This window comes from Buceros rhinoceros, unplaced genomic scaffold, assembly GCF_000710305.1.
Source record: "Buceros rhinoceros silvestris isolate BGI_N320 unplaced genomic scaffold, ASM71030v1 scaffold7875, whole genome shotgun sequence".
Classification (NCBI taxonomy): Eukaryota; Metazoa; Chordata; class Aves; order Bucerotiformes; family Bucerotidae; genus Buceros; species Buceros rhinoceros.
This window is the reverse complement of record NW_010411082.1, coordinates 11,315-22,679: the sequence shown is the minus strand read 5'-3', so window position 1 is coordinate 22,679 and position 11,365 is coordinate 11,315. Positions and strand designations below refer to the sequence as shown.

Here is an 11,365-nt window from a genome sequence, read left to right as displayed (position 1 = left end):
ACCCTAGCAACTGGAGGAGGGAGAGGCGGGGAGCATCTGATGGTCTGGTTCACACCACACTAAAATCTCACAGCAGGGTACAGAGCTTCAGAGTAGAAATGAGTCAGGGTGGTGCAGGTAGGGTTCCCTCTGCAAGTGGCTGCATTATGCTTCAAAACAGTGTGATTGATCCTCCTCTTGTTCATAGCAAGGGTTGGAAATTAAATCTTGCAGACTAAGAGTGGGATTCTCTAAACAGTTATTGCCAACAGGTAATTATGTCCAAAGAAAACAGGTCTCACCACCGTCAGAGCATCCTTGTGTACACGAGTGACTGTCCTCAGGTAAAAGTCCACTTCACGAAAAAGTCAGTCTACTCAGCTTTGAAATTTGTGGCCAGCAGAAGGTCATAGCCGCTCACTCGGCCCAGAGGGAATGGGTTCAGCCACACGAACAGCGGATCTGCTTGGAAGCGAATGTAACACCTCTGGTGGAATTTGGAGTTTGTGTGGCACTTTTCCTGTTGATGCTATTTTATACCTTTCAGTATACACTCAATATATCCGGAATATCCAACTAATCCTGCCTGAGCAGCAAGTTCCATAGTTCACTTCTGCATAACTAGATACTCTTCACCACACGATCTCTGACTGTACTACTGACAGGCAAGTTAGTTCTGCTGGCCACAACTCTCCAGCCATGCTCATATAAACCAATTTATTCTCTAGCAAGCCCTAAGAGCCGTCATTCTTCTTCTTTCCTAGTGAAGGTTCAAAGACTGTATTTACCTGTTTCACCAAGAATCCTTGCTTCACAATTGTGCCGCTTAATTCAGAGATGTTAAATTGCAGCTCTTCCTTGGAACTGATATTTTTATTACCGCTCTCAGCCTGTGAATAGCGAAAAGATGGTTCCACTTTTCTTTTTAATCTAAACACACTCTTAAATAAAAATCTATGCATTTTATTTTCCTTGAGCTGTTTTTATCCGGTATTTCCTGAGTAAATTCTACTCCATAGCCCTGCTACTCAGCTCTGTACGTCCAAGACTTACAACCAACACATTACTGCCGCAAAGCCTACACACGAGCCATGGCCTTGAGTTTTAGCACACCTACAGCACGGCCCCTGGACACGGACACGGACACAGCACTGCACGTGGGCTCCACACCCCTTTAGTGCCCAAGTATGTAATTTGTAGATCCCTTCCTATCCGCATAGCTATTTGTCTCCAGCAAAAGCACAAGTTTCAGTACTGCTAAAAGCCGAGAGCTGCTCCTTCTGTGTTTGCTTTCTTAGCCTGCAGATTTTGCCTTCGGTTGCGTGCTCTGCGTGTCGCCTTTACCACTGCACCAGATCAAGCGTGTGATCAGGGCCAGGGGAGGTGCCGCTGTTGCAGCCGCGTCACTTACAAACATGTACAGAGCCGTGGAGTCGTCCAGAAACTGCTCGGAGAGGTCGCTGTAGCGCGTGGCCTCGGTGCTGCGGGCTCCCACGGGCTTGATGAAGTTCTCCTCCATCAGCATGGATGCCAAGGTGACGGCCTCAAACCGTGACACCGCAAAGCTGTTGGAGATGAGCCAGTCCACCAGGGCAGAACCTGCAGGGAGAAGTACAGCTCTGGTACCGAGACAATGTGCTCTTCCAAGGTGAGACAGATGGTCTCCTGCCACACAGGTCCTTATCTGCTGAAACATTTGGGCACCCTCACAAAGACTGCCAGTGAAGTGAAAGGCTGAGCAACAGTGTGGGGTTGAATTTATGCTTCCATATATCCAAAGAGTAAGCGAGAAAGGTGTCAAAGACCTTAGCTGCTTTCCACAACTGATCCCACCACGAAGGCGGCGCAGCAGCTCCCTTCCTGCTGCCTGCAGTAGGTGTACCTGTGAAGGTCTCTTTGTATCTGTTGCCTTGCTCCAAGTTGCGGGTCAGCTTAATTCCGGTACTGCTGTCACCCATTCTCTCCACTATGTGGCTGTAAAAGAGCACAGGACAACGCAGGTAGAACAGAAACAGGCAGGAATTGCCACACACTTCTGTCAGCGCCTGGACCATCCTCATAATTACCAACATAAAGATGGAAACAGCCGAGATAATCCCCCAAAAGTTTTGTCCTAAGTACGGTATCGGAAAACTTTACTCTCTCAGAAGCAGCACTAAAGAAGATGCCTCACAAAGTACCTTTCAGTTTAAAGCGCTTCAAACCGAGCTAAGCCAGCCTCCATATCCCTTCCCGACACAAATCAAATTGATGTTATCTTTCTGTTTCTGAATCAGTCCTCTGTTTGCTCTTGTTTAACATGAAGGACCCTAAAAATCCTAGTCTGGATTCCAGACACCAGCTTTGAAAGCTTACCAACACAGCATGAATGATGTCATCACCTGCCGTTACGTCTTCTGAGGTAATTAATACATCTCCCCGGTGAGACCCTTTGCAGCTGGCAAGGAAGGGCTTTAAGCCAACAGTGAGGTGCACGTGCAGAACCCACATACTTCCAAAACATGATGGCCAGGAGAAAGCGTATTCCTGTGCCCTGGCGAAAGTACGTGCAATCCCAGGGCAGAGCAGCCAGCTCGGAGGCTCCTGGCCGTACAGGAGTGGGTCTGTGCAGAGAGGAGCTTCCCTCGACCCTCTCCATCCATCAGCTAACTACAGCAACAGCGGAAGACAAAACCATATACACTTACTAGAGGCTGATGTTCTCCAGCAGTTTGAAAGAGTTCTTCATTCGGTGAAGCTCTTGTACCTGTACGGGGTGACCAGCATGAATAGCTCCAGTGATGTCCAAAGCCCAAGAGTCTCGCTCCTCCCTGGAGCAACACTCAAGGAAATAGTCTGTATTGGTTTTTGTCTTTAGTTTGATAAGTAGCTGTGGAGAAAAAAGTGCAAAGCAATAACATCGTTTAGCTATTATCCTCCACTTGCTTTTTGCTTCTCCTAGTGCTGGCCCAAGTGACACACAGAAGTCTGGTACAGCATCCCACCTGAGCAGTACAGAGCAATTCTTGGCCAGAAGGATGGTGGATGCAGCTCTAGGTTTTTTCTTTCTCCCCACCTCAAGTCCCTGGGTTTTCAGTTCCAAGAATGGTTTGCATTCATGGAGCCCATGGTACTTAGAAGAGAGCAGACCACCCAGGCACTCGGTTACCTAGGAGTGTGCTGCTGACTGCTGAACTTTTCACATCCAGATCTCTAGTTTCTCAACAACCACAAACTCTTTACTAGGCTCTTTCTGCCATGAGAAGTACGGAGATAGCCAGCAGCTCCCAGAGTCATTTCTCTGCTGGCCCTGCTGAGAGGAAGACTGCATTGCACTACCCACGGGTGAGCAGAGAAGCGCAGGAAGAACTTCCCCTTCCAGAGCCTGCTTGCTGGAAGCTTTCCACGGCAGCTGGTGAAGGAAGGGGAGTCTGGCCTGGCCGCATGGGAACAGGGCAGGCTGCCAGAGGTGGCAGTCTGGTAGTTAAGGCAGCTACCAGAGGTGGTAAGTTTTCCTTTCTCCCCGTCCTCCTCAGATTTTATTGAGCTGTCCATGTCCCCTCTCCACACGGTGTTGGGCTGATACATTTGCATTTATTCTTCTTACTGCATGTGTGGAGGACGTTTGGGGGTTTTTGGTGGGGTTTTTTGTTGTTGTTGCTGTTAACAGCTGTAGCTCAGATTTGGGCACGGGGAACAACTCCGACACAACGGACAGAGCTCATCGCTTGTCCTGGTTACACTGCTAACGGCAGCTTGCTTTTGCCTGGGCCTAATTCTGCTACCCCCCCAGCGATACGGCTGCGGTAATCGAAGCCAGGAGGAGAGAAAAAGACTAGGGAGAAGTTAGGAAGAGAGTGTCATTGAGAAGGGATACATTTTTCCAGTCATACCGGTCTGTTCTCATATTCCAGGCATGGACAAGTGATTGTGCAGCCATCCAAAAGGATCCTGCCCTTTGGAGAAGGCTCCTTCTTGCCTCCTTCAATTTTGTAATACAGCAGCTTATCCTGAAGCAGAACGAACCATCTCACTTTCCAGTTACGAACAATATGTCCCTGGAGGGGAAGAAATCCACAACACAAGCATTGAGAAATGACTGTATTTTCTTTTTTTCTTTTTTTTTTTTCTTTTTCCTTTTTTTTTTTTGGAGGGGGTGAAAATACTGGTAAGAAACAGTATGAAAAGAAACACAAGAAGTCATCACGAGTCCTGTTTTCCCTGAAATACACATTTTTAATGACAAAACGGCACAGCTCCATCACTATAAAATCATGGAGCAATAGAAAGGTGCTTTGCTCTTTCTCCAGGCAAGGACATCTTCATCTTCTTTGATGGCCAGAATTGTTTCTTGCAAAAGCTCGCTTGAACTACCGCAAAGAGCTGTTACTTAGGTGCAGGCCTGCCTGCTGACAGCATCAGGCAAGAACAGGGCTAAATCCAAAATGTGCGAAAGTTCTTGGAGACAAACTTCTCCTCCCTGGAGACCCTGGCTGTAGGTGCCAAGTGGTTTTGCGAGCACTTTTGGCTCTTCCTTACACCCTCTGTTACCTCTAATGACTGGTTTACTTCTATCCTACCTGCCGCCAATCTCCTGTGCTTACACATTCCCCGCCTGTGCTAGTATTTTCTGTAACGGCAATAGGGTTTTTACTGGCGAAAGACTGAGCGAAAGCTGCTGTTGAATGTCTCCCGGAACACAGACAAAACCTCATTTCCCCTCCATAAACAGCCCCTGGCTGTCTTTAATCCGGCTGCACAAACCCATTGGGGGCTGGCACTGACAGGCTCGGTCCTGTCGGACGGTGCCGGGTCCAGCGTCGCGGTGCGAGGAGCTGACTTGCATTTCTGCGGGCGACGGAGCGCGGCAGCCAGCAGGCAAAGCGCTGGGGAGGGGAAGCTCTGACACCTGGGAGAGGGTGAGCACAGCTGCAAGAAAGGAGCATGCAAGGTCCAGTCGTGGCAGGAATCAAAGCGCGTTAATTCTCTATGAGTAAAGGGGAAAACCAGCCAAGAAAAGGGGGGGGGCGGGGAGGGTAGCGAGTCTCTAAGATCCAGGGCGCTTTAGATCCAATGTCTTCTAGTCTATACCAAATACAATTTATCTAACTTGGATTTGTCCTCTCCTTCCCTTTGCCTTCTTCCACATTTTTTTCACCTGTTGTAAAGTCCCTTGGCCATTTTTCCTGAGTATATTCTTTGCCGTGACTCTTTTCTTTTCTTCTTGGAGATTTCCTCGTTTTCAGGAGGCTGCTTTACCTTTTTTTTCCTTGTCTTTAGCTTACACACATTTCCTTTATAATAAATTACAAAACATAATTCATTTATAATGCATTTAGATCATCTCCTTGCTTCTGATCGCTTCTTCAGAAAGCTCTGTTTTCATTACCTGATCCACTAAACGAAGGAGAGGTGCTCCTTCACTTTTTCCTCTGGATCCCTTACTCCTTTCTCCTCAGGCTCCTTCAGTCATCTTGTGGTCTCCTTCTTATCAGACTGTGTGTCTTGATGATGTGCAGCCTGCTGGCAGTTACAGCTCAGTGTGCTGCCAATAACCTAGTCCTCTCACACACTTGGTGCCTTGGCTTCCCATCTTTAATTCAGTAGTCACTTAGGAGCCACAAAATAGAACCACAGCCCAGAGAGCAGAGCAGGAGCTGGGGCTGCTCTGCCCTCGCTGCAGAAGGGAGGATGAGGAGCAGCTCAGGCTATGCAGCCCTTCTCCACACAGGCTGGCTGGCGGTCCGGGAGCCCTGCCAGGAGAGCTCCTGACCAGGATCACCTTCATGTTAGCACCAGAAGCACTGCCACGTACTGTAGAAAAGCATTTCCCAAGGCGTGGCAAAGCTCTGAACAAACCATTGAATCACGTATTTTTGTGTGCAATCAAGGACCGTACTAGCCATGGTCTTGGTACTAAAATCAGCTTATGCCCCTTGCTATGTTGCCCTCTTGCATCCCACCTATGACTGACTTGGTCCTGTCGGAAAGACTGAAATCTGTGGTGCCATCTTTCAGCTCTTTTCTCCACGTTTTGGGTAAGATTTTCTTACAGTGCGGTTTGAGTGGTGTGGAAGAAAGGAGTTATTTCAAACACATTTCTGTGTTTGCATTGCTCTGATCCCATTCCAAAAGGAGAGTCCGTTCTCCATCCTCTCGTGTGAAATGGGGAACTCTGCTCAGCAGGGTTGCTAACAAAGGCACGAACTGTCTTAAAAGACTGTCAGAACACCTTCCCTCTCCATCCTCCACGGCCGCTTCCACTGCTGCCACGCCGTGCAGCCATTTGCAGGTAGAGTTCCACGCGCTCTTCGGGGAGGTATGCCCCAGGAGCAGACATACTGCCTTTCTGATACCTACCTGAGCAATCCTGACAGCTAATCCCCTGTCCTCTGGGTAACTGCCAGCACAGGGAAGCTGGAGGGAGGGTAGTGAACACCTGCAGTTCACGCAGCTCCCCCAGCAGACGTCTGCGCAAGCCTGGCAGAGCTCCTCTCTCCGGAGCAGGCAGGGGCCCCTCACACCCAGTGCCCAAGGGGCTGCCTTGCCGTGAGCCCTGGCTCAGTCTGCTCCCTGCTCAGGGGCTGCTTCCAGCTCCGAGCAGAGCCGCGCAAAGACGTACCGGAGCGCTTACCCGTTTGACAAGGAAACCCTCCTTCAGGACTCCAGCTGCTTCCTGCATCGTGGCCAGCAGAGAAGGGAGCCGAGCCCCTGCCGTGGAGCACCCCAGGCCTGGCAGACTGTCCCTCTGCACGCCGCTTGTTTAAGAAAGCTCATTTTTCTTCTCTACCCTCCTCCTCCAACGTGACGCACTCTCCCTTCCCTGTTTTTTTCTCCCTTTCTTCCTACCTATGAGACATTAGTTAAACAGTGAGCTGGCTCTGACACATTACCTGCCCTCTGAGAAGTAAAACAAAGGGGAGCGTAAGAAGGACCTTGAAAGAATTTAATAGTGTTTGGAATAGCAAAAAGCCACCACTGAGTGAGCTGGCCAATGTAAGCAGCCACACGATGACAAATCAGGTGCGTGGGAGGGAGAATCAGAATTATAAAATCTTATCCCATAAAACTTCAGACTAATCAACTCTACTGCCTAAAATTTCTCACCTAATAAACCCCATTTCTCATCTAATCTGATGGGGGTTCTACAGATCAGGACACCTTAAGTGTAACATATAGAATATCACGATTACAAAGAGGACTTTTACAAACCCGGCAGTAATTTCTTTTGCTGTAAGTTTATTCTACCAAAGAAGCCCCAAAGCACCGAAAAGCCCACTCTAACTGCCGTGACCTCTGGGCATATAAACCAAGATTCTCGACTCAATATCCTACATCGGTGCATGAACAACTATTTGGGCTTTCCGTAAAGCAGTCTGATCGATGACCACCATGAAGTGACCTCTTGTGACTCCCAAGCACCTGGGAAACCAAGTGCTTTATTTGTGTCTGAATAGGAGCTTGGACGTTTGTTGCATTTTTCATGACTTTGGCCATGATAAATCTGTTTGATAGATTTACCAAATCTTGTCCTGAGGAAATAAACCAGCATTAGTATTTCAGTCAGTGCTGCTGCTCAGCAGTAACTGTCTTTCCCGTACTGTCAGCATTCTCTGACTTGTACCAAAATTAAGGTGATACACATGGGCAGAGCTAGGAGCCGTGGTAAGAAACGTGACGTAGTGTATAGCAAATAAACAAAAACACTCGTTGCTATGTAAAAAGAGAGTCCAGAGTTCAGCAAGACAAAGTGACTCAAGTATCTCTCAGTCTTTGCACACCGGATCAGACTAATGGTCACACTTCAATGCACTGAGGAAAAGGAACAACAAGTTAATTTCTTTATCTTTACACTATTTTTTATAACTTGTAGCGAGGAAGAGCCAGACACCAAAGAACTCAAACTTGGCAACATACTGGAGGCAACTCAGAGAACAGTCCTGCAGGGATCACGAGAAATACGATGAGTAACCAAATGCTACTCGAAGTTAGAAAAATCTACTGCTACATGAAGAGCAAGCATCCCGGCCCAGACTGCAAAAGCCACTGTCCCATATGGAAGCCACCCACGTGGCTCCTACTGTACTCCCTTTGCCACTGCGGCAAAGGCAGGCAGCCACGAGGCACCCGGCTGCGTGAGTCACCGCCCAGTCAGGTCTGTTCTTCAGTCCACCTAACGTAAGAACGGCAAGTATAACAGAGCACCGAGAAGAGTACTTTTTGCTGGAGGTATGTAGTATTTTCAAAGATAGCAATGAAAAAAAATTTTTTTACATTATTATGGCCTTAAAATAAAGCAGAAATTAACTGAGTGTATTTCTTCTAATTTCAAAAATAATCTCTGTCTCTGTGTTTATACAGATATAAATAGAAATTTTACTCAGAAGCAGAATCTTGGGGAAAAAACTGATGCAGTCAGCAGAGAAAAAAAAACAAACATTTCAGCTCACAATGTTTTGTTCATCAGAATTTAACTTTGAAAAAAGAAGAAAACTTGAACCCAGGTACACAAGACACATCCTCCCTCTATACAACCAGCTCCAGCACCACAGTGTTGCACTGTCTGAGGTCTGACTTCACATTGTTCAGCTTGTTACTGCAGGCAATCTGGAACAAGGTGGGTGAGATAATTCCATGCTAGTGAGGACAGGCAGAAGCTTGCAGGGGGCTTTTGCTCAGACAGTGATCTCAGAATTCCACCATAACCCGTCCCCGCCGAAGATCTGAGCGAGCTCTTTTTCTCCAGCGTACAGACCACCCACAACCCCGCAGACAGATCTTGGCAAAACCACCCCGAGCAACAAAGAATTTTATTGTCAGACTGCTGGTGACTCGTGAAGTGAACATTGCTGTGGCTGGTCACTTTGTATCAACCACTTTTTATCATCTAGAGCCTTCATTTTCTTCAATACTTTGAAGTATTTCTTCAAGACTTTGGATATGTATCACCCACACGCCACCTTCCCCCGTCTCATTCTGTAGTTAGTCCGGGCTGACGAACTGCCCCTCTATTGCTCCCCGAGGCTGAGTAAATACCGACCCTGCAGGGTCACGTAGTCTAAAATGAGTCAGTAGCTCTGGGCTGCTCTGTTCACGCACGTGCTGGGAAGGCACGTTCTGGCACTGAAGTCTCCCAGCGGAGAGGGACACGCTTCAGTCTGTACAAACCCAGGGCGCTCTGTATCAAGCCTTCTGCAGGACTTGAAACTCAAGGAGGGGACCATCTGTTTCCTCTGATCCATTTTAGAGTGTTTTCCGTGTGTCACTGCAGTATTTTAACAAAATAGGCATAGTTGACCCTTGACATTTTCCTCCATTCAGCGTGACCCCAAAATACTTCCTGCGCTGCACACCCAGCCTTTTCAAAGCAGCTTCTCAAGCTGCTGGGGCTTTGCCCTCCAGAGCAGGACACTATTGAGTATCTAGTTCCTGTAGTGGATCAGGGAAGAAATAGGATGAAAACAAACCACATCAAAATGAAGAATGATGAAACATTTCTAGATAAAAGTGAAATACAAGTGTTCAAAAGGAACTCAAACATAACAGCATTTTTAAAACTAACTGTAGAAAGGTGGCGGTGTTTGAAAACAGTTGTTTAATTGTCTAGGCTCTGGAACAAAATACTGTTTAAATACCAAAGTGCAGATTCTGCCGTGAAGAACAACGTGTCAGCTCCACTGCAACTAAGAAAAATCCCTTTTTTAGGGCCAGAATCAGAGAGAAAACTTCAAGGAATTGTCACTGTATTAAAAACCAGACGAACCACTAGAGCCCCAAGAAAGAGGGGCTCCCCTTCTTCAGCAGCCTCTATGTCCCCTCATCAGAAACAGGGTATGAGGCCGGGTGTTACCGGACTGTGTCCCTGATCCGAGCCAGTACCCGCCTGGTGGTTTCTTTGTATTAGAGTTCTTACCAGATGTTAGAACAGTTTCCAAGCTGCCAATCTTACAAAATTAGTTTGGGGTATGAAAGTCAAGCTGAGATCCCTACAACTACCGCATCGGGCCAAGCCCCGCCCTCAGGTGTACCTGTACCTTTCCCCTCCGCGGACCGCAGGGGTGCAGGTGGAGATGTTGGTCTTGCCATTACGGTGAGGCAAACAGCACAGCTGCTAACGAGCAGCAGGAACACGCTACCTCGCTTCAGCGACTCAAAGACGTTCACGCACAACCCACAACCCGTATTTGAAGCACCTGGTAAGCAAACGCAGTTCCACACGTACAAAACAGACTGGCTGACAGAGTGTAATTCCTCAGCAGCTTCTAGAGATCTTTAAGTCACAGGCTACGGCAACCAAAGCAGCGCAGCTGAGGCCCCGCGTGGGCTTCACGGGTTCAGCACTCCTTACACGCACCTCACCGACAGGCCTCTCCGACCTCCTCCTTCCAGCTACACACGAAAAATATCCAGTAAATTGTCTTGCATCTTGTATTTAAGCTTCTTGCTTAAAATTTGGTCAGGCATCAGGAGAGCCTGATTTTATCTGCCAGGGTAATGAGTGAAACGCTTTCATCTTAAGCTGCTTTGTTACTGTCCTCAACCATCCTGGTAATTTCTTTCAGGCACTGAAATGACAGAGTTGTGAACACCAGCACGCTGAGGCTCCTACAAAAAGCTCCTGTAGCTACTGAACAAGTTTAGCAAACTTTTGCCTAAGGAACACTGCTCACCCATTAAGAGACCGAACCATCTCTTAGAGATACTGATTGTAACCCCTCGATAGCAGCCCAAGGAAAGGGCACGTGTGGCTCATTTTTCAGCGCTCTCCTTTACAGCATTATTTTGGCAAACAGATCACACGGTGACCAAACGTGTTCCTTAGTCCCAGTGACTTAATGGAAGTCAATGGGCAAGCTGGAAAAGCTGTTCCAACAGGAAACTAACACCATCCCAACTTCAAGCCATGACAAGGCTGTCATATGCTGCTTCTGAAAAGACAAGAATTTGAGAAATAGTCATTTAAAAATTTGGGGTTTTCATTTTGTGATGACACATCCAGGTATTTTCCAACATTCTGCAAAGATTGGAAGCTACTTAACTTCGATGGCTTTGCATTACTATCAGAATGGGGTACATGGGATCTCCTCTGATAAGCAAGCACAGACTGGGATATGTGCACCTTTGTGGCTACAGCGATATTGCTTCTACTCTGGCAGTATTAAGAATTCCCAGTGATGGCTCAAAGCCTCACGCATTTTTCCTACAGCAGCACAAAATGTTAAGAAGAAAGGAGACGGGTAATATGGGACATGACAAAAAAAAAAAAGATATAAAGATGTTTAAAAATTTAGCAATTTGGAAAGGTTACTTCTGCAAAAACAACTCCTCACTCCACTTCCCACCAACATGGAAAACAGGGTATTTTTGATTTTTTTTTTTTTTTTTTTTTTTCAACCCAAAAATGGAA

General features: G+C 47.3%; 1 protein-coding gene across 1 annotated transcript in view; it reads right to left on the bottom strand.

Moving 5' to 3' along the window:
• The window catches only part of PLEK2 (pleckstrin 2), a 9,887-nt gene extending 3,247 nt beyond the window's left edge, over nt 1-6,640 (bottom strand). Inside the window, exons 1-6 of the mRNA XM_010135867.1 lie at nt 6,593-6,640; nt 3,852-4,016; nt 2,667-2,848; nt 1,862-1,953; nt 1,391-1,578; nt 768-869 (exon numbers count right to left, since the gene is read on the bottom strand). Of these exons, the coding sequence (XP_010134169.1) occupies nt 768-869; nt 1,391-1,578; nt 1,862-1,953; nt 2,667-2,848; nt 3,852-4,016; nt 6,593-6,640 (777 nt within the window). The remainder of the gene's footprint in view (nt 1-767; nt 870-1,390; nt 1,579-1,861; nt 1,954-2,666; nt 2,849-3,851; nt 4,017-6,592) is intronic.
• Between the last annotated feature and the right edge of the window lie 4,725 nt (nt 6,641-11,365).